The 26045-nt window shown below is 27.6% G+C and overlaps 3 protein-coding genes and 2 long non-coding RNA genes across 6 annotated transcripts; all 5 read left to right on the top strand.

Annotated features, from left to right (window-relative positions):
- Window positions 1–473: 473 nt before the first annotated feature.
- Window positions 474–2412, top strand: LOC126837090 (uncharacterized). Its single transcript, XM_050570886.1, has 3 exons — window positions 474–635; window positions 1700–1816; window positions 1876–2412. The coding sequence occupies exons 1-3, from the start codon at window positions 555–557 to the stop codon at window positions 2122–2124; spliced, it is 447 nt and encodes a 148-aa protein (XP_050426843.1). The 5' UTR covers window positions 474–554; the 3' UTR covers window positions 2125–2412.
- Window positions 2413–7414: 5002 nt separating this feature from the next.
- Window positions 7415–10902, top strand: LOC126837097 (E3 ubiquitin-protein ligase NRDP1-like). The gene is made up of 3 exons (XM_050570896.1): window positions 7415–7551; window positions 10201–10305; window positions 10367–10902. The coding sequence occupies exons 1-3, from the start codon at window positions 7471–7473 to the stop codon at window positions 10616–10618; spliced, it is 438 nt and encodes a 145-aa protein (XP_050426853.1). The 5' UTR covers window positions 7415–7470; the 3' UTR covers window positions 10619–10902.
- Window positions 10903–14652: 3750 nt separating this feature from the next.
- Window positions 14653–16628, top strand: LOC126837105 (E3 ubiquitin-protein ligase NRDP1-like). The gene is made up of 3 exons (XM_050570908.1): window positions 14653–14850; window positions 16003–16113; window positions 16173–16628. The coding sequence occupies exons 1-3, from the start codon at window positions 14770–14772 to the stop codon at window positions 16410–16412; spliced, it is 432 nt and encodes a 143-aa protein (XP_050426865.1). The 5' UTR covers window positions 14653–14769; the 3' UTR covers window positions 16413–16628.
- A 976-nt stretch (window positions 16629–17604) lies between these two features.
- LOC126837125 (uncharacterized) lies at window positions 17605–26010 on the top strand. Of its 2 annotated transcripts, XR_007685453.1 has the most exons (4): window positions 17605–17700; window positions 24418–24524; window positions 25372–25482; window positions 25543–26010. It is a non-coding gene; the product is annotated as an uncharacterized LOC126837125 (long non-coding RNA). The 2 variants fall into 2 exon arrangements; XR_007685452.1 differs by lacking the exon at window positions 17605–17700 and having other exon boundaries at window positions 24030–24524.
- Window positions 17697–18773, top strand: LOC126837144 (uncharacterized). The gene is made up of 3 exons (XR_007685459.1): window positions 17697–17807; window positions 18239–18346; window positions 18407–18773. It is a non-coding gene; the product is annotated as an uncharacterized LOC126837144 (long non-coding RNA).
- Window positions 26011–26045: the final 35 nt, after the last annotated feature.

Here is a 26045-nt window from a genome sequence, read left to right as displayed (position 1 = left end):
ATTGTATTCATTCAAATTTTACTTTTAACCCTCGATATATAATACTCATTTAGTCAATAAATACATTAATTTCGTACACATCTCAAATACAAGGTTAAAGCATTATTTTTCTGGTTACATTAAAATGTATTTGTAAGAACAGATGTTATTAGAATCGTAGGCTACAGAAAAAAAAACAGGCAAGCGTGTGTTTACCTACATATTGTGTACTGAAACATAAGCTGCAAACCATAAATTATTTTTATATGCAATAATAATTCAAAATATTTTAGCTTCGAAGCGATGTGGGCTTGTTTTGTGTCTGTGTACACTGTATATTTTTTGGTACTGGACCAATTCCCTCGAGTAGCTACTCTATAAATCATGTTTGTATACTTCTGAAACACAATGTTAACAGAGCAGAACAGATGTTGTTAGAATGGCTGACTACAGTAAAACAAACACGCAAGCTGTTATAAATACTTAAGACCAACAAATGTTCTGTGCTGTTTCTGATTTTCAGTTATCTAGTTGTTTCTTAGTGCTCAGGTATTTCACAGTAGATAAACGAAAAAATGATTTGGAAAATTATACTTTTGTTGTCGTGTTTTAACGTTTTAGTGAACGCTGGTGGAAGTTGTTCGGGCGGGGCATCGGTAAATATAATCGAGTATCTTCTTTTTTTTTATATAATTAATTTTGTTTATTTTTTATTATGAAATTAAAATCATAATAGATAGAAAAAATAAGTATTTGTCTCTGCGTTCTATATTGTTTTTCCATTCCTTTAATATATAGTTTATATATTTTTTTGAATGGAAAAATAAATGTATCATGGCTAGAATTGTTTTTTATTTTTTACAATGTTTTATTTTTGTTGCAGTTTTTTTTACCATTGGAAAAAAAATTTACTTTGTTTATATAATCATTTTGTTCGTAATTAAATGGACAATATGATCGAATCTTATTCTAAGCAAAAATTGTTAGGATAGTTTTGTGGTTTTTTTTATAAAGATATTCAAAATTTCCATTTATTTTGGTCCGTAGCATTAGCAATTCCGTATTTTTTTTATCAAGTGAATATCGCCATTCATTTATTTTTTTAAGTTGGTAAATTTTTATACCAAAGAGTTTGTTTTAAGCATTTTTTTATTAAAAATAAAAAAAAATTATAGTTTTTATATAAAATTGACCCGAACCACATCTAGGAATGGGTTTTTCAAAATCTAAAAAAAATTTAATCAAAAATAATCTTTTCATCCAAATAATATTTTCTTAAAAGAAGAACAATAAATAAAAAAAACCATTAAGAATTTGCAGAATAATATGCAAACTTTGTAATTGATCGGTAACCAGTTTTTAATTAATTTTAAGGTCGTTCAAATAGTAAAGTTTAAGACGGCCAGTTTAGTGTGGTTAAGTAGGTATTTCGTGCAGATTAAAACGATACTACACTCCTTACCTCCCGTCTTGAATTTAATTATAGCGTGAACCTGCCCGTCCCCACTAGCCCCGACTTGACTGTTTAAATTTTTTTTTACTTTTTTTATAATACATATTATAACAGAAACAACGAAATATTGTTTACATAAATTATCGACCTTCTAGAAACTGAACTTGTGGTAACGCAGAACATGCAAACTGTAAAATAGTTTTAATCTTTCCACACTTAGTTAGTATATGTTTTTCAATTTTAATTGCCGTTTAATTTTTTTTTTAGGGTGCAGACGAGGACTACCAGGCACATGATACAATTTCTGAATGGATTGATACCCTAAATGCAGACCCCAATATAGATTGGAACCGTTTGATAATCCACATTGATTCAGATGACAAAGTAACTTTTGTATAATATACATTATACAAAAACACGTTTAACCGTTTTTCTTTTTAAAGAAAGATGCAAAGGCAGCATTGATGTCTAGTGGAGTTCCAAAGGATGATTTGAATGAACTTCTTGTTACCTGTAATTGGAATACGTGGCCTAGTCAAATAAAATCAAATCAGCATCCATATGTTAACAAAAGCAATATGGCTAAATTGTCACTTTATCGTATTCCTGATACACGAATAGTATACGCGGCCCCTAATGTAAGTCAACAGGTGAGTTCTCCAGGAATTCTAATGGTTTTCACATCACTTTAATGAATCGTGGATTCTGACTAAAATGGACCCAGAAGAATTTAATTTTACCGGCTGAAAAAACCATTAATTCAAAAAAATCTATACCGATAGTGAAAAATCTAATTTTTTTTTTTAAATAATATAATTTTAAGTGATTTATATATGATTTTGTAAACCTAATTTATTACATACCTGATACATAAAGCATACTACGCTTTTACTTGTTTGTTATTAACGGAATTAAGTGAAATGAGTGTGTTATATGGATCTATACATTGATTTAATAAAGCTATAATATTCCTTCCTCTATATTATTTGTACTCTTCAGTATTTAGAATGTCCTAATTTACTTGTTTTTTATAATGTTGCGATTTATTTGCTCACATTATTCAGATGTCAAAATGTATACGGCACAAATAATATATATTTCCATAAACTCTACACCAATTGGTAAGAAGTGGTTTACTTATTGACATGTGCTAGAAGTCTGAGATAGGTAAAAGTAGTTGTTTTTTGTTAAATGCAAAATTTTATTTCCAAGTGTTGTTAAGACTTTCACCAATAAAATTATTTCCAGTTAAGTAAATGTATGCCGTTTAATGATAATAGAAAATTAACACAATATTAAAAAAACGTCTTTAACAGAATACAAGATATACTTAGGTGAAAAAACATAATATTGTACTATCGTGCACGCAAATTTAAACGTTCCAAAATACAACTAATAACAGCCAAAAATACAAATAGTTTTGCATAAAATAGTAGAACTATAAAAATTGTATTTGTATAATGCAAAAAAGAAAAATAACAATTGAGTTTAACTACATATTTTTGATAAAATGGTAGCTGTAACTTTTGATCTATAGAAGTCCGTAGTGGCCACACAGTAAGCTGAAATGAAAATTAGCTCGAATAAATTAATACTATAAATTAGTTACATTTTAACTGTTTTTAAATATTTATAAGTTTTAAAGGCACCTGAACCGAAATGTTGCATCAGATTTTAGATTGGCCTCTTATTAGTGGGGTTAGGGGACCGATGGCATATTTTAAAAGTTTTTTAAATATTTTATATCAATTCAAGTGAGAAAATTATATTATTATATTTTAACTAAAAAAATTAACACATGATAGGAAACTTTCATTGATTTGTAGTCAATAAGTTAACCAAACCTAACTACAAAAGAACCCTTTTTTTATAAATTTATACAAATATATGAGCCATTATGAGTCATAGATTAAAACGTTAATATATTTTGATATGTTAGGTTAGATTATTGGGTATGATATTTAAAATTCGTTCCTTGAACAATATAACCTTAACCCAAGTGCTAACGACTAACGTATGTAATGAATTAACTTTTAACTTAAGCATGCTTGTTTTGAAAAATAGTGTAATTAATAATAATAATTAATCTTTTTTCATACGAGTGGCCGAACATTTTTTTTCAAGGACAAAAAATACTGTAGAAACTTAAAAAAAAAACATATGCATAATGTTATAGAACACATGTTAGTAGAACGTCCTATATTGAACAAAAAATAAACTTGTCCTACATTTAACACAGTTGTACAAAGAAGAACAAATTCGTTTTAACAGCAAAATTTTTTATTAAGTTTATACTTGTATTATAAATCAAGAAAATTGTACAAAAATACTGGCTGTAATATACAATTTCTATAATACCTGCCCAAATCAAAAAATATTATAAGTAGTATGGTACATTTTATTCTGTAAGCCCTAAAATGAGAAACGCTTTGTTACTGTTAAAAAGTATTTATTTGACCCATTAATAATTGGCATTGACCTTCGTCGCGTTTGAGAATTTGTGGGTTAGTTTGTCAGGACTTCGAAGTCTTTTGTATAACATATTAAACGATGAAAGAATTCGAAACTATAGTTTCATATTGAAAACTAAAGTTGGATATTTATGACTAAGAACCTTATAAAGCCTTAATTGAAATATTGAAACCAGTTAACGAGAATAGTAATGGAGGTTAATATATTATCAAAGTAGAAGATCGGAGAAGTGATAATTTAACAAAAACGTTGATTATGATAATATACAACATAAGTATAAAAAAAATCATTTGGTATTTTACTGTTTTATATTTTTCACAAATGTGAGAATTTTTCACGGAGATATTACGTTTTTTTATAAAAAAAAAATCTGTTTAAATAATAATAATGATTAGTAGTTATTTTGTTTGTATGCAACGAAAACTAAAAGTGTAATACATCCGCATTGAAGCTAAAAATTTGGATAATCAGTGCTTACTGTTTAAAATGTGCGAAAATGCACATTTATGGTACCTAACTCAGGTAGAGATATAGAGGCTCCTGGGACAGTGTTTTATCTTACCCGAAATGTTGGTTTTTTTTTTTTCTAAAGTTCTATTACTTTAATGTAATATGTTTAAACCCTACTCTGTGCTATGCTCTTAGCCCAAGATTATAATATTATTATATACTAAATTAACCAACAGTATTACTATTGCGACGCCGACCAGCAACGGCATGACTCGGGAGTTCTGAACATGACTTTTAAAAAAAAAAAAAAAAATTATAAGAAATTTGGTTCTTCGTGTTTCCAAAACCAAATTGAAATTTGGACATTTTTGGAAGTTGAAAAAATATAATACTTATTCGCTTGTACATTTGATTTTATTTGAAATTCGGTGCCAGAAGAAATTTGATATTCAAAGTAGCATGTCGTTAAATACATTTATACGTATATATTTTTAAGTTTAATCATGTTTTTTTGTAACGCCATTGAAGTTTATAATCATATAGATGGTGACAATATTCACGGTAACCCACATGTGTTGGCAGTTTTTTTAGTGTGTGTTATAAAAATGCAAGCGACGACTAAACCCATTCACGATCAAATCAGACAGACAAAAAAAAAAAGTAAGAAGAGTCCCGGAGGGGCACAGAGTAGGCAACCGAATGTGCACTACCTCGAGCACCATATGTGAGTCAGAATATATTTAAGATTGATTAGATTGATTTAATATTAGAATTAAGACAAACCTGGCATTAGTTTATTTCAATATCAAAGCAAGAATCTTTTTTTTCTTTAATAGCTTTTATTGAACAAGAATCATAAAAACTAATTTTATTATGAATTAATTCAAATTTTCTATTTCAGATATGAGCAGGTGAAGAAAAACTGAAATAAACCTGAAATCTTCCACGTGTCTGTCATAATCTCATCAAGATGTTTAAAATCGATTACGAAATTGTACACATAGGTACATGACTAACAAGCAGAAAAAAATTATTTAAACAAAAAAAATTGTTTTAATTTACTAGGTTTTTAAAGTAGACTAATAAATATAGAATGATTTCAAATATGAAAATTGTAATGCAATTTTAAAATAAGAAAGTACTTGAAAGATTTAAAACGAAAAACGTGGGGCTCATGCAATAGATAATTGATGCATGAATAGTTCGCCTTAGTCACTAACAATTTTATGCACTGCAAATGATATAAACTGTTGTGTGGGTTTTCGAAACTACAACACGATCCACGTTTTTCGTTTTAAATCTTACAAGTATCTTAAGTACAACAATAACTCTTCCAAAAATACTAAGTTGGTCCAACTAAAACTTAAACTATATAAGGGTACAAAACATTCCTAGTTAGACTGACGTAATAAAAACTTGTTCCAACTAAAAGTTTGGCTATTATAAGGTCACAATAAATTTATAATTGAAATATCTAAATACAAATTTGGTCCTGTAAACATTTAGTTGGGCCAATTATTTATTTAGTTCTTCTAATTAGATATTTATCATGTTATCCTATATTATCCCACAGTTTAATTCTACCCAATTATGTATATTTTTCTGAGTAGGAGCGTGGTATACACAAATAATAGTAAAAATATGTTTTTTAATATTTTTCCTTACTGCCGAATTTATAAAATATAATTATTGATAAAGTTAGTATGAATTAGTAAAAAGTTAGTATAAAGTATCCACGAATTTAATAGGCAAATTCAACACGATATGTTATTCCTTTTAAATTAGGTCAATTGTAATAGAATTTTAAAACAATTTGTTCTTGGTGCTAACATGCATAGCTTTTGTAGGTACCGTGTTATTTTGTTTCTTTATTTGTTCTTGACAATTGAGTACATAATAATGCTTTGGTATAATATAAATATTTAAAAATACCTTTACATACTTAGACTAGTGTAAATGGTGTCAACTTGTATGTTACCATAAATCACAATAGAGTTACAAGAAAAACATGACTAAACTTTTTGTAGACAATATAAATATTATATTAATATCGAAATTTATAGACTTAAAATGTTTAGTTAATAGCGGGTACACTAACTGAATTTCGAAATAAATAAATAGTTCCAATTACTTAAATCTGCAGTGGATTATAATAATATAATTAATAGTATAAAAAATACTAACTCGAGGTCAATGTTTCAATTAAGAGACAAATAAAAATATGGGTAAGAGGGACTTTTAAAAGATTAGTGTACAATGCTTACAACGAACTTCAAATAATCATATTTTTACTCCGCATGCAATGTATGAATTTTGAAAATCCAATCGTACAGACTTTAGGCGATTAGGTATGAAATGACACAATAACAATATTTTCAATGGAGTATAGATAGTAAATAATCAAAATGAATTCAATGTTTATACTTGTAAATTTGTTATATTAAATAAATTTAAATCATTCTCTGGACTCTGTTTATTTGTGGTTTTTTTTGCTTAGTAGAAAAAAATTTGACTAGAGATTATTAAGGCGGTTATATGTTTTATATGGCTACAGTGAACTACCTTATAGTCTAATTTTCTGACCTTAAGTTTGTAATTATCCTCTAAAAAGTTATACACAGAGCTTTTAAATCGCCAGGCAAATTTCATCGAGTAACATATTATCTCCATAGATCACACATCATCATGCCGTGCTGCTTCGACGGTAGCCTACATTTTTTGATTTACTTTTCCCCACACCCCACTGCCCCCATCATGGGTCTCTTTTTGTTTTATAGACGTAATTTTTAGACCTTATAGTTGATAATTAGTCAGAAGGCTAGGCTCATGTTTATCTATAACATATTGAACAGGGGAAAAAATCAGCACTAGAAATGTTTTTGGTACTGGACCAATTCCTTCGAGTAGCAACTCTATAAATCATGTTTGTATACTTCTGAAACACAATGTTAACAGAGCAGAACAGATGTTGTTAGAAGGGGTGACTACAGTAAAACAAACATGCAAGCTGTTATAAATACTTGAGACTAACAAATGTTCATTGCTGTTCCTGATTTTTAATTGTCTAGTTGTTTCTTAGTGCATTGTAAGGCATTTCACAGTAAATAAACGAAAAAATGATTTGGAAAATTATACTTTTGTTGTCGTGTTTTCATGTTTTAGTGAACGCTGGTGGAAATTGTTCAGGCGGGACATCGGTAAATATAATCGAGTATTGTCCTCTATTTTTTTTTAGTCGGCCTAAAGAAAATTTTATGTTTTTCATAAATGTTTTGCATTCTTAGGATAAAAAATTAAATTGATTTTATCATAAATTACATATTTTCACAACAATTTTTAAATGTTTTAACATTGCGGATGTAAATCTACTTTAGTGGATACCTTTTTTTTTTAATCGATAGTACTTTTCATACTGATTTTGGGAATGCAAAAACGAATGATCGCGCATACTAAAGATAGAAAGTTTGTATTAAAGTGGTAGAAAACGAATTTTTTTTTCTCTTAAGAATATATTATTGTGATGAAAAGATAATTTTTGATATTTTTTTAGATTTTTAAACCCATTCTTAGATGTGGTTCGAGTCAATTTTATATTAAAAGTTTTATTTTTTTTTTGTTTAATAAATCTTTTAAAAATGGAAATTACCAGCATGAAAAAATAAATAAATGTTGATAATTATTTGTTAAAAAAACCCTCAAAACTATCCTAAACAATTTTTTTTAGAATAAAATATCGTTTTGTCATATTCTGCATTATTATTGCAGTTTGTTTATTTTTACCATTAACTTGTATTTTGTTATTATAATCATTTTGATCGCAATTAAATGGAAAATATGATAGAATTTTTTTCATTAAAAAAAAATGTTTAGGATAGTTCTGTGGTTTTTTTTATTAAGATATCAAAAATTTCCATCCATTTTGGCCCATAGCATTAGCAATTTCGTATTTTTAGCTTCAATTTCTTTTTTTATGCTGATAAATTTCATATTAAATAATTTTTTTTATTGAAGCATTTTTTTATTAAATTAAAAATTAAACATTTGATATAAACCAACCCGAACTACATCTAGGAATGGGTTTAAAAATCTAAATAAAATATCAAAAATTATCTTTTCAACCAAATAATATATTCTTAAGAGAAGTACAAAAAATAATAAAACCTTTAACCATTTGAACCACCCTAGTTTGCATGGCATATTATATTATGTTGTCCCGCATTTCCCCACTTACCATGGTAGATTTTTTTTCCTATCTAATTGAAAAGTCTATACCAGCGGTTCTCAACCATAGGGTTGCGACCCAATTTTGGGTCGCCAATAATGTTAACTGGGTCGGCAAAAATTTAAAACGTTGATATAATATTTTCATTTTTGAGTTTGGCTACCTGGGAATAGTCTTTTATATCGTTGTACTAGGTATTGTACTAGCAAATGCTTCTTTAAAGCCAAAAAAACTTTTACAGCATCTTGAAACTAATCATAATGAATATAGAAATTAAAAATACAGATTTTTTTCCCAGAAAACGTGATGAGTTAAAGATAAATAAAAAAAATATTAAATCAAATACAGCAGTTGACAAGGTGTGTTGAAAATGTTCTGTTATTGCCGCTATTCATATCGCAAAGACAAAAAAGCCGTATAATATTGGTGAAAAATTAATTAAACCTTAAGAGTATATAATTTTTATGGTTAAGGGTTTTTATTATTATTTTATTACATATAACCATAAGTGCTTAAGTTTTCTATGAATCAAACCTTGAATAATGTTGAATAACCTTGAAAAATAATGTTTATTTTTAAATAGAGTGTAATTAATATTATGACCTGTTATTAGAATAAGTAATATGAGTAAAAAAAATTATTTAATTAAGAGTACTCAATAGTTATTTTATATTCCTTTATAAAAAGGTCGCATGAAAAATTGGATAAATATCTTGGGTTGCCACTACACAAAGGTTGAGAACTGCTGGTCTATACTCATAACAATATTTATAGTCTTCCAAAATGATAACTCTACATAGCTTATAGAATCAATTATGACAATATATTGGGTCTTCTTTGCTGGTAATGTAGACATTAAATGACTTCTTATCGACAAAATCCAGCAGAATAACTTGCTAAGCTTTATAAATGATCGGTAACCAGTTTTTAATTAATTTTAACGACACTACACTCCCTACCTCCCATCTTGAATTTTAAACTTAGTGGGAACCTCCCCGTACCCACTAAGCCCCGACCCCACCGTGCACAATTTTTTTTTTACTTATTTTAAAATGCATATTATAACAGAAACAACAAAATATGATTTACATAAATTATCTACCTTCTAGAAGCTGAGCTTGTGGTAACGAAGATAGTTAAATAATAATGAAATATGTTATTACATTATTAATTACAAACCAAAAATAGAGAAGAGAAAAAATATTACATAGATATATAGATTAAGCTATCAAAAAAATAAAAACGTTACACCTACATCGCAGGTAAAGTTTTAGGAGAAGTTTCAGGGGTAAAAAATAGACTGATAAGGTAATTTTAAATTGGAGGCTATAATATATTTTGCAATTTTCTCGAAAACTCGTATTCAAATTATGGAAAAACAATAAAAGTGAAAAATTACACTTTAATTGAAATCATTCTCATAGTTGCTACAATCATAAGAATTATATCACTTTCAGTTGTAAAATTTCATGTTGACCTCTGACCTCATTGACGCCACTGAAATGAATAAGCACTTATCAAGTTATTAGCGTTTAGAGAACATGCGGACTGTAAAATATTTTTAATCCTTCCACACTCCAGTCAGTATATGTTTTTCAAATTAATTGCCGTTTAATTTTTTTAGGCACCGACACCACATAGAACAATTGCAGATTGGAAAAATGAACTAGTGGCAAATCCCGTTTTAAATTGGGACCATTTGATATGTTTCCCTAAAGATGATGACAAAGTAATTTTTGTATAAAATACATTATTCAAAAAAACACGTTTAACCGTTTTTAATTTTAAAGGAAGCTGTAGTGAGAGCATTGATTTATAGTGGATGTCCAACTGAGAGTTTGCAACATCTTCTTGACACCAGCCATTGGAATACGTGGCCTATTCAAATAAAATCAGCTGACGATCCTTTTATTAGCAAAACAAATATGAATAGGTTGTCACTTTATCGTATTCTAAATACACGAGTAGTATATGTGGCCAATTCTCAAAGACCAGTAAAGGTGAATTTTCCAGGACTCATATTCATTTTCAACAGCATTTAATCAATGGTGGCTTCTGATTAAAATGGACCCAGAAGAATTTAATTTTACCGGCTAAAAAAACCATTAACTCAAACAATATATACTGATAGTGAAAAATCGAATTTGTTTTAAAAATTAATACAATTTTAGTTGATTTATACATGATTTTGTAAACCTTATTTGTTTACATACCTGATACATAAAGCATACTACGCATAGTACTCTTCAGTATTTAAAAAGCCCTAAATTACTTGTTTTTCATAATGTTGCGATTCATTTTCTCACATTGTTCAGATCTCAAAATGTATACGGCACAAATAATATTTATTTACATTAACTCTATACCAAATGGACATTTTTGGAAATTAAAAAAATATAATACTTATTCGCTTGTACGTTTGATTTTATTTGAAATTCGGTGCCAGAAGAAATTTGATAGTCAAAGTAGTATGTCATTAAAATAAATTTATACGTATATATTTATAAGTTTAATCATGTTTATAGTAACGCCATTGAAGTCTATAATCATATAGATGTTGACAATATTCACGGTAGCCCACATGTGTTGACAGTGTTTTTAGTATGTATGTTTTGATATTGTACCAACCTACTTAGGTATTACAAATTGCGAAAAAACAAGGTGTATGTGGCATGTTGTAGATAACCGAGTGCTTCTAACAGAAATATTTATCTTAAAAGTCTATGCAATGTTGGGAAAAGATAACTAAATACTTCTATATCTAGATACATATCTAGATAAGATATGAGATTATTAATCGAAAAATTATCTACATATTACCAATTGAAACATACCTCAATGAAAAATATTAACTAATAGAATTGACAAAAATACATCATAAATGAAAAATTTACAAATATAATAACATCAAAAAACGTAAAAAAAAATGTATTAACAAATTTAGGACATCTAGGTAACTATGTTAAAGAAACGCAGCTATTGCAATTATTTATAACAACTCTTACTAACATTAAACCACCAATCATCATATTATATGATTAAGTGATTATAGTAAGTACACTTGTTGATATTTCTTTCTACGTGAAAAATGTGGTTTTCATTACCGACAAAATAATCGGTTGAGGTACAAAATTAAGGGAGATAAAAATCCCATATTTTTTTAATGTTCTTCCCTGTTGGTGAATTGAAAAAAATACGGTTATTGATATAAATATTGTTTTTTAAAAACTGCATCATTTCTGAGCAGTTTCATTATAAATCTACTATAAGTTTAATTTGTAATTTTGTTTGTAACGCTGTTGTATTTTATAATAAGATAGAAATTTGGCAATATTTAGCCCACGTGTGTTGAGGTGTTTTTAAGTATGTATGTATGTTTTGTTAAAGTATTGATCTACTTAGCTTTTAGGAACAAATAACGAAACAATAAAAAAAATGGTAAAACGTATATACTACTCACAAAACCTATGCATGTTCGCTATAAGAAAAAATGTAATTTAAAAATGTATTTTACAATTGAATTAATTTAAAAGAAATACTACATCGTGTTGGATTTGCCTAGTACCCTCTGCTATTGCCTTGCCCCTCTCTTCGGTTAAAAGTTAAAATTCAAGATGGGGGTGAAGTGCGGTTCAGTAATGCACGCAGATAAAAATAATACTCCATTCCACCCTTTGTGCAATTATTTAAAGAAAAATGATCGGTTTTTTTAGGTTAGAGTTTTAGTTTATTTAGGCTAGATTGCTTTTGGACGACACTAATTTTTTAATTTAGAAAGGAAATTATTTACTAATCATTACTACAAATTTGACACAATTTGAAAAATAATATTTTTGAATGCTTTCCATTTTTACGAGAATGTAAGAGTGTTGATTTAAAAAATAAGGAATTGTCAATGGGAACGCATTAATGTTTTTAAGTAATTTTTAAACAATTTCATCAACTCATGATATTAATTGTCAATTCTCACGAAATGGCTGCCAATGTTCGCTATTTAGTATACACAGAATTGGGTAGTATTGAATAACTAATTAAAACAGTCAAATAATATAGGTATTTGTTGCATTGAGGTAAATTGTCAGTAGTCTAGCGGCGGTGGCAGACGGATGTGTCTGTATGTCTCTATGTTTTTAAAGTAGACTAATAAATATCAAATATGAAAGTTAAATGCAATTTTTAAATATAAATATACTTGAAAGGTTTAAAACGAAAAACGTGGGACTCATTCAATAGATAATTGATGCATGAATAGTTCGCCTAAGTCACTTACAATTGTAATGCACTAAAAATGATATAAACTGTTGTGTGGGTTTAAAGAAACTACACTACGATCCACGTTTTTCGTTTTAAATAAGATTAAGAAAGTCCAGTATTGCGGTCCAGTACTAAAAAAAGTTACATTGTACAAAGGCACATAAAAAACTACATCACATAACACCAATAGCTTCTCAACTACGCATCGAAGCTTAATCTTATACAAAAATTCAGTTTTCAATTAAACTAATTTGGTTTTTTTAATTCAATTTTTTAAGTTACGTGAATTTTTACCTTTCATGGTTAAATTAAGACAACCTAAAAATAAATATAGATGTTTACCAATTTATGAATTATGTATGTATATTATAGCTGTGAAGTAGTAAGCAATACGTTTTTATAATTGGGTAGTATTTAACCACTAATTAAAACAGTCGCATAATATAGGTATTTGTTGCATTGAGATAAATTTTCCATACCTAAAAACAATACATTTTTAACACGAATCTAGAACAGTAATGAGAAGCCTAATAAGATTTACAGTGATATGTGGTCTGTGAGACAGCATCTTTTTTACCCGTTAAAGTTATATTCCTAAAGCTACTTTGTGTGCTTGACTTTATATATATATATATATATATATTTATTTATTGCCGACATAAATTATGTATGTGTTCAGTCCACTCTAATAAGATATAAATTAAATTTGATCTATTTAATTTTAATCATATATATGATAATACTTATACCATTGTACTAACTCCAATTTTACTTTTAACACTCGACATATAATATTCATTTAGTCAATGCATAGATCACGTTTGTATAGATCTAAAATATAATATTTAAGCATTTTTTTTCTAGCTACATTTAAATTTAATCGTAATAACAGATGTTATTAGAATGGTTGGCTATAGTAAAAAAAAAACAGGCAAGCTTATATTTACATCTTGTGTACTGAAAAATAAGTCACAAACCATAAATGATTTTTATAAGTACGCAGTAATAGTTTATATATAAGTGTCATATAAATGATACATCTTGAACCATTGTATTTATTTCAATTCCACTTTTAACCCCCGAAATATAATATTGTGTATGTAACCTAACATGTTTGTATACATCTGAAATATAACGTTAAGGCATTATTTTTCTAGCTACATTTAAATTTAATCGTAAAACAGTAATATTAGAACGAATGGCTACAGTAAAATAAATAGGCAAGCATGTATTTACATATTGTGTACTGAAACATAGGCCACAAACCATAAAATATTTTTATGTACAATAATAGTTCAAAATATTTTAGCTTCAAAGCGGAGTAGTGATGCTATTGGTTTTACAATGATGTGGGCTTTTTTTGTACCTGTGTACACTGTAACTTGAGATAAATAATTTATTGTCCATATCTAAGAACACCACATTTTTAACACGAATCTAGAACAGTAAAGAGAAGCCTAATAAGATTCACATTGATTTACATCTTGTGTACTGAAACATAAGCCACAAACCATAAATTACTTTTATAAGTACGCAGTAATAGTTCAAAATAAGCAAAATATATTTTAGCAAGCATGTATTTACATATGGTGTACTGATACATAAGCCACAAACCATAAATTATTTTTATATGCAATAATAATTCAAAATATTTTAGCTTCGAAGCGATGTGAGCTTCTTTTGTGTCTGTGTACACTGTAAATGTTTTGGTACTAGACCAATTCCTTCGAGTAGCTACTCGTACAAACATGTTTGTATACTTCTAAAACATAACATTAACAGAACAGAACAGATGTTGTTAGAATGGCTGAGTATAGTAAAACCAACATGCAAGCTGTTATAAATACTAAAAACTAACAAATGTTCTGTGCTGTTTCTGATTTTCAGTTGTCTAGTTGTTTCTTAGTGCTCAGGTATTTCACAGTAGATAAACGAAAAAATGATTTGGAAAATTATACTTTTGTTGTCGTGTTTTAACGTTTTAGTGAACGCTGGTGGACGTTGTTCGGGTGGGACATCGGTAAATATAATCGAGTCTCGTCTTTTATTTTTTTTTTTACAAAGTATGTTGTATACTTCTCAAATCTCCACAAAATGTTTAGCATTCTTAGAATAAAAAATTAAAGTAATTTTATCATACCGTTCATATTTTCTGAGATAACATTTTTTGAGATCTTTAAAGTCAAAGCCATTTCGTGTTGATTTTATATAAAAAATTGTATGTTTTAGTTCATTTTTTTGTTAAATAAAAAAATACTTAAAAAAAATCGTTTATGCGTCATTCCACGTGAAATCACCTAATGGGTGCGCGACTATACTTCAAAAATGTTTGAAATTTGTTTCATACATTTATAGGTCCTTAATAACAAAACATTTACAATTTTTTGGACCTAGGTAGGACAAAAATGCTTATGCTACAGATCAAAATAGATGAACATTTTTGATATCTTGATAAAAAACCTACACATTTTTTTTTTAGCATAATAATATTATGCATTTAATTACGAACAAAATAAAACAACAAAATAGAGAAAGAAAGATAATAAAAATAGATAGAGAAAATAAGTATTTGTGTGTGTGTGTGTTATATTAGTATATAGCTTATATATATTTTTGAATGAAAAAAAAAATAATTTTATGACTAGAATTGTGTTTTAATTTTTTACAATATTTTATTTTTATTGCAGTTTGTTTTTTTTTACCTTAAAAAAATTTTTTTCTTTGTTATTATAACGATTTTGTTTTTTATTAAATGGAGAGTACTGAGAATGACAGATTTTTTTTTTATTCTAAAAAAATATCTATCTATTTTGGTGCTTTATGAATTTCGTATTTATAGCTTCGATTTCTTTTTTTATGCTGATAATTTTCGTATTACATATTTTTTTTAAGCATTTTTTAATTAAATAAAAAAAAATTAAACATTTGATATAAAATCAACCCGAACCACATCTAGGAATAGGTTAATGGCTAAATAAAATACCAAAAGTTATGTTTTTATCCAAATAATATTTTCTTAGGAGAAGTGCAAAAAATAATAAAGCCATTAACCATTTGAAGCACCCTAGTTTGCGTGTCATTTAATATTATGTAGACTGTAAAATATTTTTTATCCGTCCATACTTAGACAGTATTTGTTTTTCAAATTAATTACAGTTTAATATTTTTTTAGTCTAGAGACCCGAAACCATTTCGAAATAATCTAGAATGGATAAATTCACTACAAGCCTATCCCAAATTAAATTGGGACCGTTTGATACGTGAGCCTAATGATGATGACAAAGTAATTTTTGTATAAATTACATTATCCAATAACACGTTTAACCGTTTTTATTTTTAAAGGAAGCTGCAAAGGACGCATTGGTTAAAAGTGGATGTCCGACTAATAGTTTGGATGAACTTCTTGGAACCAGTCATTGTGATATGTGGCCTTCACATTTAAAATCAGATAAGGCACCATATGCTGTAATGAGTAGATTGATACTTCGTCGAATAGCAGACTCACGAGTGGCATACGTGGAACGTTATCCAAATTTTCAGGTGAATTCGCCACTGATATTAATTTTCGAAAGCTTTGAATGAATGGTGGATTCTGATTAAAAAGGAAGCGGCAGAAATAAATTTCACCGGCTCAAAAAAACATAAATTTAAAAATATATATACTGATAGTGAAAAGTTTCAAATATTTTAAAGAATAATTCGATTTTCGTTGATTTATACACGATTTTGTAAACCTAATAGTTCACGTACCTAATACATAATACATTTTACGCTTATTTAAAACTTTTATTTGTCTTTGCTAACAGAATTAAATAAAATGATTATATTGATCTAGACAATGATTTAATAATAGTATCTATAATAATCCTTCCTCTATTTTATTTATACTGTACTATACCTAACCCTTTACAAATTGGTAAAAAGCAAAAAATATTTTTTTAAATAAAAAAATTGGTTTTAATTTACTACATTTTAAAAATAGACTAATAAATATAGAATAATTTCAAATATAAAAATGTTATGCAATTTATAAATATACAAATACTTGAAAGTACCTTTCAAGGTTAAATTAAAACAGCCTGAAATAAAATATATAGATGTTAACCAATTTATCTATATAATATAATATAAGCTGTGAAGAAGTAAGTAATACATTTTTATAATCGGGTAATATTGAAAAAGTAATTAAAAACAGTCAAATAATAAAGGTATATGATGCATTGAGATAAATTGTGCATATCTAAGAACAGTACATTTTTAACGTGGAACTAGAACAGCGACAACACCTTTTCGACCAGTTATAGTTATTATTCTTTAAGTTTCTTTGTGTGCTTAAATTTACATAAATTAACTACCGACATATAATATGTATGTGTTCAGTCCACCTTATTAAGAAATAACTTTACTTTGATCTATTTAATTTTAATCATATAAATGATACATCTTAAACCATTATATTCCTTCCAATTTTACTTTTAACACTTTGACATATAAAACTCATTTAGTCAATACGTAGATCACGTTTGTATACATCTAAAATACAATATTTAAGCCTTATTTTTCTAGCTACATTTAAATTTAATCGTAATAACAGATGTTATTAGTATGGTTGGCTACAGTAAAAAAAAAACAGGCAAGCTTGTATTTACACCTCGTGTACTGAAATATAAGGTACAAACCATAAATTATTTTTATAAGTACGCAGTAATAATTCAAAATAAGCAAAATATATTATAGCTTCAAAGCGGAGCAGCGAGGCTATTGATTTTACAATAATGTGGGCTTTTTTTGCTGTTATAAATACTTAAAACTAACAAATGTTCAGTGCTTTTCCTGATTTTTAATTGTCTAGTTGTTTCTTAGTGCTGAGGTATTTCACAGTAGATAAACGAAAAAATGATTTGGAAAATTATACTTTTGTTGCCGTCTTATAATGTTTTAGTGAACGCTGGTGGAAGTTGTTCGCGTGGGACATCGGTAAATATAATCGAGTCTCATCTTTTAAATTTTTGATTGTAGTGATAAAAATACAAAATAATATGTAATGAAATATATTATTAAATTATTAATTACAAACCAAAAATAGAGAAGAGAAAGAATATTACATAAATACATAGATAAGGCAATGAAAAAAAATAAAAAAGCTTCACCTACTTTTAGGAGAAGTTTCAGGGCTTAAGATCTAAAAATAGACTGAAGGTAATTTTAAAATGGGACTATATCATATTATACAATTTTCTCTCAAGAATTCGTGTTTAAACTATTAATTTATTAAGTAAAAACAATAAAAGTTAAAAATTACACTTTAACTGACATTATTCTCATAGTTCTTACAATTATATCGCTTATATACTCTAAGTGTGTTAAGTATTTGTTTTTCAAATTAATTACCGTTAATTTTTTTTTAGGCTGGAGACGCGGAACCATTTCCAAGTATTGGAGTATGGATAGATTCACTAAAAGTAATAACCATTTCAGATTGGAATAAGCTCCGTTTCCTTGAGGACCATGATTATGTAATTTTTATATAAAATACATTATTCAAAAACACGTTTAACAATTTTTTATTTTTTAAGCAAATTGCAAGGGACGCATTGGTTAAAAGTAGATGTCCAACTAAAATTTTGGATGCACTTCTTGCGACCAGTCATTGGGATAGGTGGCCTTATCATTTAAAATCAGATCGGGCACCATACGTTAATCAAACGAAAATGAGTCAATTGACTTTTAGTCGAATACCAGGCACACGAATGGTATACGTGACCCCTTATCCAACACTTTATGTGAAATCACCAGGACTACTATTTATGTACGACAGTGCTTAACAAATGGTGGCTTCTGATTAAAATCGTAGAGGCAGAATTAAATTTTGTAAACCTGATTGTTCACGTACCTATTACATAATGCATATTACGCTTGTTTAAATCTTTTATTTGTCTTTGCTAACGGAATTAAATAAAATTGTTATATCGATCTAGACATTGATTTAATAAATCTATAATATTCATTCCTCTATTTTATTTATATTGTACTATACCTAACCCTTTACAAATTGGTAAAAGTGGTTATTACTTATTGATATACGCTAGAAGTTTGGGATAGTAATGACAGTGGTTTTTCTGTTAAATACAAATATTTAAATAAATACAGGTAATATATTCATATAAAATTAAATTTAATGAATGAATACATACATATTTATATAAATAATATTGTGTTAAGTATTGTTAAAATATTTTACATCAATTCAAAAAGAAATGTTATATTAAAAAATCAACATATCATGATAGAATTTGACTGGTTCGTATATGTTTTCGCGCGATACCTGTTATTTCACTTAAGAATTTCATTGATTTGTAGTATGACATTTGTAAATAAGTTAACGTTGCCTAACTACAAAAGAATCTTTGTTTTTATAAATGTATACAAATATATGAGTTACTATAAGTCGTTGATTGAAACGTTAAAATGTTACAATATTGTGATAGCTTGTAAAAAAAATGAAGGAAGAAAATGTGGATGTAAAGATATGATATTGGGCATGATATTAAAAATTCGTTCTTTGAACAATATTGTTGTACAATATACATGGTTTACATGGCTTGAAAAATATTTTTGGTGTTAAATAAAATATGTTTATTTGTTAGTTTCCTACCAAGAAGAATTCGTAATGTATATTTAATCAGATCGTTTAGTATTGCTTTTGTAAAATATGTACTAGTAACATAATATCTGTTGCTTTTTGTTTGTTTTCAAACCGATATATTCATGTTTGTGTCGCCTTCACATTTTTTTTTAGTTTAACATAAAAACATGTTATAATTTGAACAATACACGGGCAAAATATTTTTCTGCTTATTTTCTACAACTTTAGATCTATGAGAGGCATCTGTCTTTTGAAATTTGTTATCTCAATTCACTCCAAACGAGTTTGTTCCATACGCAGAATAAGATTTATTCTAATACATTTTAAAAAACACAGTTTTCCGGCAAATAAAGAAAAAACATGTGTCCCGAATTTTGGCTTTGTTTAATTTGTTACCGATACATATGAGTTCTACCTCCTGAAAACATTTTCAACCTAAAGGTCGAAAATTTATGGCTAAAACCACCCTAGAGGGTGGGAAATGAGTATAATTTGAGACTCTTAGCGTATAGGGGCATACCAAATAAATACTCCTTAAAAATTTCAACTCGATCCGACTCTTTTTCTAGAAATTATAGCCAGTGAAAGTTCGAACTTAAAGACTTGTAGGTTTTTTTCAAATTTTGACTGTGAAGAAGTAAACTTTTTCAACTTTTACCTCCCCCCCCCAAGTAACAACTAGATGAAATTTGTGATTTTCAGAGTTGCTACTTGAAGAAATTGGTCCAGTATTAAAAAAGTTACAGTATATACAGACAAAAAAAACCCCTCATCGTTGCAAAACCAATAGCATCACTGCTCCGCATCAAAAGCTAAATCTTGATTACAGATTTTTTTAAATACCGGAAAACTGTGTTTTCGCAGATTTTGGATATTCAAACATATTAACCCGCGAAATCTTAAAAAAATATTATCAAATCACAATTTTTTTATGGACATTTATTTAGAGTGATTTGATGAACTTGTTGAGTACCAGTTTTAGGTTTTAGTTTAATTTGTTTATTTTTTTACTTTGATTTTTTTTGACCGAGTGGAATTGAAAGAAAAATAAGTAAAAAATTAGACTTGTTTTCGTTAAAACAAAAACCCATAAAAAAAATAACGTATTGCATCATTTGTATATTGTGCAGATAAGTATGCGCTACAGCGATTTAAATCATAGAAATAATATAACGTATGTAAAACTATAAAATATTGTTTTTGTTAAACATGACTCTTCTTATAATGGCATAACCTAAAAAGTCGATACACGACCAACAGGTGTTCTTCATATTATTTTGTTTGCAACGCGACAGTCATTGTGAAAAATACTGAATGATAATATAATGGAGTAAAATAATAACGCCTATATATCGTTGGTTTTAGTACAACAAGGGGAATTCAGCAAAAACTAAAAATGCTAGTTGTATTCTTATAACTATGCGTTAAACGCTAATTGCAATGTAGTTCCAATATGTCTTGAGAGGTATAATAACAAATTAAATAATTATAACCATTTTAACAATGGTAAAATACGAATGTACATTATAGGTATTTGCTATAACTTAAGTAAATATAATGTACTACCGTGCAAGAAAAAAATTCAAACATATAAAATCACAAACAACCAAATGAAATACGTTTTAAAAAAAAACAAGTTTTTTAAACTAGTACAAAATAATACACCTACTTGTTTGTAGAGTACCTAATATGGCGCCGAAAACACAAAGAAAATATAAAAACATGATACCCACGTCGTTTTGAAAATATGTTACCAACTAAAATAAAAATTCTAACTCCAATCATTATTATCAACTATGAAAAAATAATTCAAAACATTGATAATCTATGTATTCAAATACTTAAAAGAAAAATAAATTATCAACACAATGTGGTAGTTGGTTTCTTTTTTTTAACGGCTATTTTTGGCTTTGAACAACTATTTTTGCTAAGAATATTGTAGGGTTAATAAAATAGACAAAGTTAAAATCTATGCATATAACAGAACCGATTATTTAGTTCGGTAGTTAAAGGAGTTTACATAAGATAAATGCAAATTATTGTAGTACATTGATATTTATTCTTATTTAAGTCTCTTTTGTATCAATTATTATTCATTATGTAATTATTTAAATATAAAACCGTCGATGAAAATATTGTAAAATTTTAACTTTGATAAGTCACTAGTAAAGCAATCAAAGCATCGCTATTTGTTTTGATAGATCAAATTTTAGAATCATTTTCCAAAAAACCAAGGTCATACAAAATGAAGATTGATTTCTAAAATTTACTAATAAAAATCAAATAATAATACTTAATAACATTTGTAACAAGTATAAAATGTATTTTTAAAAAGTATCGTGATGACGTTTCAGAAAAATTTTAAACAAGTTTTATTTTATGTTACAATGTTAGGACAACACATTTTTATTTTTATTTTTTCCAAATGACTATCAATTTTTGAAACTAAAGCGAGAACATACCTACTTTGTTATTTTTTAAATTAAGAATGATTTGCTGAACATTTTGTTTGATCGATAACCAATTTTGAAATATCACTTTTTGAGTTATTAAAATTAAAATTTAGGACGGGGGTGAAGTGCGGTTCAGTAATGCGCGCAGATAAAAGTAATACTACGTTCCACCCTCCGTGCAATTATTCAGAGTAAAATGAGCATCTTATACTAAAGCACTCATGTATAATCATTTAATATTTAGCTTCGATGCGGAGCTGAGAAGGTATTGTTTTTACAATGATGTGTTTTTATTTATTTATTTTTTTTATGTCTGGTCCCACGATATCTCGTAAACTGCAAAACCGATTTCTTCATGTAGCAGCTCTATAGAGCAGAAATCATACCTGAAAGGTAGTTTATCAGGCCAAAAATTAAAAAAAGTCACCCCTTCCCCATCAAAATCGAGAAGAACACCTAAAAAATGTACACATTTTTCAACTTAAAATTACGATGCTCTATAACTTTTTTAAAAATAGTCGAAAATGTTCCAATTTTATATGAATCGTTCTTCAAATATAATACTATCGATAAACATTAACAAACCAAAAAAATATCATAAACCCTTTCGATCAACCCTTATCGTATCCACGCTGCGCAAGACTAAATTTTAATTTTATCACCTTCAGTTATAACAAAATCTGTAGACCTGTGACCTCTCCGTCCCCACTATGCCCCGACCCCACTGTACAGGCTTTTTATTTTTTATGTTTGAGTTTTAGTTTATTTGGGCTAGCTTGCTTTTTAGGACGACACTAATTTTTCAATTTAGTAAGGACATTTGTAAATTCTTACTGATTTTTACTACAAACTTGACACAATTTGAAAAAAAATATTTTCGAATGCTTTTCATTTTATGAGAATGTAAGTGTATTCATTTAGAAAATAAGGAATGCATTATTTTTTTTTAAGTATTCTTTTAAATAATTTCATCAACTCATGTTATCAATTCTCAAGAAATGGCTGCCAATGTTCGGATGACAATATAATTTTAACACGTTTTCTTGTCTGTTTGTTTGTCTGTCTGTCCAGTACCATCTGTTGTACCAATAGTTTGTTGATGAAAGATGGTAATCTTTTGACACAGATCCCCCTAATACTGTACTACTTCATAGTCCGCACAATTCAAGGGTATACACTATTTGCTAAAGAACAGTCATGTATCACATTAAGTTCTGTAAGATTATTAGATGAATTAAGAATAGAGGAGCTCGACTATTCAAAACTTACTGACAAGACACCGTACAATAAAGATGCAATGAAGGAGTTCGGAAGAATGCGACAACTAGAGCCCCAAGCACCATAAGTGAGTCAGAGTATATTTAAGATTGGTTAGAGTGATTTAAGATTAGAATTAAAAAGAATGTGGCATGAATTTATTTCAATATTAAAACAATAATCTTAAAAAAAGAATTTTATTTAAGAATTAAATAAAATTTTCTATTTCAGATATGATCAGGCGAAGAAGAACTGGAATAAACCTTAAATCTGGCACATCAGTCTGTTATAATCTCATCAAGATGTTTAAAATCGATTGCAAAATTTCACACATTCATGACTAAAAAGCAAAAAATATTTTTTTAAATAAAAAAATTGGTTTAAAAATGTAATGCAATTTATAAATATACAAATACTTGAAAGTACCTTTCAAGGTTAAATTAAAACAGCCTGAAATAAAATATATAGATGTTAACCAATTTATCTGTATAATATAAGCTGTGAAGAAGTAAGTAATACATTTTTATAATCGGGTAATATTGAAAAAGTAATTAAAAACAGTCAAATAATAAAGGTATTTGATGCATTGAGATAAATTGTGGATATCTAAGAACAGTACATTTTTAACGTGGAACTAGAACAGCGACAACACCTTTTCTACCAGTTATAGTTATTATTCTTTAAGTTTCTTTGTGTGCTTAAATTTATATAAATTAACTACCGACATATTATATGTATGTGTTCAGTCCACCTTATTAAGAAATAACTTTACTTTGATCTATTTAATTTTAATCATATAAATGATACTTCTTAAACCATTATATTCCTTCCAATTTTACTTTTAACTCTTTGACATATAAAACTCATTTAGTCAATACGTAGATCACGTTTGTATACATCTAAAATACAATATTTAAGCCTTATTTTTCTAGCTACATTTAGATTTAATCGTAATAACAGATGTTATTAGTATGGTTGGCTACAGTAAAAAAAAAAAACAGGCAAGCTTGTATTTACACCTCGTGTACTGAAATATAAGGTACAAACCATAAATTATTTTTATAAGTACGCAGTAATAATTCAAAATAAGCAAAATATATTATAGCTTCAAAGCGAGGCTATTGATTTTACAATAATGTGGGCTTTTTTTTGCTGTTATAAATACTTAAAACTAACAAATGTTCAGTGCTCTTCCTGATTTTTAATTGTCTAGTTGTTTCTTAGTGCTGAGGTATTTCACAGTAGATAAACGAAAAAATGATTTGGAAAATTATACTTTTGTTGTCGTCTTATAATGTTTTAGTGAACGCTAGTGGAAGTTGTTCGGGTGGGACATCGGTAAATATAATCGAGTCTCGTCTTTTATTTTTTTTTTAACAAGTATATTGTATGTTTTTCAAACCTCGACAAAATATTTTGCACTCTTAGAATAAAAAATTAAAGTAATTTTATCAAACTATACATATTTTCACAACAAATTTTAAATGTAGATGGTAAGTGTGCATTAGGTTGGTTCAAAACAAAAATTTGGATGAAAAGATAATTTTTGATATTTTTTTTAAATCTGTAAACCCATTCCTAGATGTGGTTTGGATTTATGTTATAACAAAACTTTTTTTTTTAACAAAACTAATTTTTTAATTTATTTTTTTGTTAAATAAAAAAATGCTTAAAAAAATCATTTATATGAAAATTATCAGCATAAAAATAGAAATAAATGTTTATATTCACTTGATAATATAAAAACGATATTCCTAATGCTATGGACAAAAATAGATAGAAATTTTTGATTGTAGTGATAAAAATACAAAATAATATGTAATGAAATATATTATAAAATTATTAATTACGAACCAAAAATAGAGAAGAGAAAAAATATTACATAGATACATAGATAAGGCAAAGAAAAAAAATAAAAAAGCTTCACCTACTTTTAGGAGAAGTTTCAGGGCTTAAGATCTAAAAATAGACTGAAGGTAATTTTAAAATGGGGTTATATCATATTATACAATTTTCTCTCAAGAATTCGTATTTAAACTATTAATTTATTAAGTAAAAACAATAAAAGTTAAAAATTACACTTTAACTGACATTATTCTCATAGTTCTTAAAATTATATCGCTTATATACTCTGAGTGTGTTAAGTATTTGTTTTTCAAATTAATTACCGTTAATTTTTTTTTAGGCTGGAGACGTGGAACCTTTTCGAAGTATTGGAGTATGGATAGATTCACTAAAAGTAATAACCATTTCAGATTGGAATAAGCTGACCCGTATCCTTGAGGACCATGATTATGTAATTTTTATATAAAATACATTATTCAAAAACACGTTTAACAATTTTTTATTTTTTAAGCAAATTGCAAGGGACGCATTGGTTAAAAGTAGATGTCCAACTAATACTTTGGATGCACTTCTTGCGACCAGTCATTGGGATAGGTGGCCTTATCATTTAAAATCAGATCGGGCACCATACGTTAACCAAACGAAAATGCGTCCATTGACTTTTAGTCGAATACCAGGCACACGAGTGGTGTACGTGACCCCTTATCCAACTCTTTATGTGAATTCACCAGGACTTCTATTTATTTACGACAGCGCTTAACAAATGGTGGCTTCTGATTAAAATCGTAGAGGCAGAATTAAATTTCACCGGCTCAAAAAAACATAAATTTAAAAAAATATATACTGATAGTGAAAAATTTCAAATATTTTAAAGAATAATTAAGTTTTTGTTGATTTGTACACGATTTTGTAAACCTGATTGTTCACGTACCTAATACATAATACATATTACGCTTATTTAAAACTTTTTTTTGTCTTTGCTAACATAATTAAATAAAATGATTATATTGATCT

This window comes from Adelges cooleyi, unplaced genomic scaffold (assembly GCF_023614345.1).
Source record: "Adelges cooleyi isolate 19-005CV unplaced genomic scaffold, UGA_ACOO_1.1 ACOO_flye_CR_arks_rails_tigmint_CR_PRNA_10, whole genome shotgun sequence".
NCBI lineage: Eukaryota > Metazoa > Arthropoda > Insecta > Hemiptera > Adelgidae > Adelges > Adelges cooleyi.
Note: the sequence above shows the minus strand (reverse complement) of the source record. Positions and strands in the feature narration are given on the sequence as shown.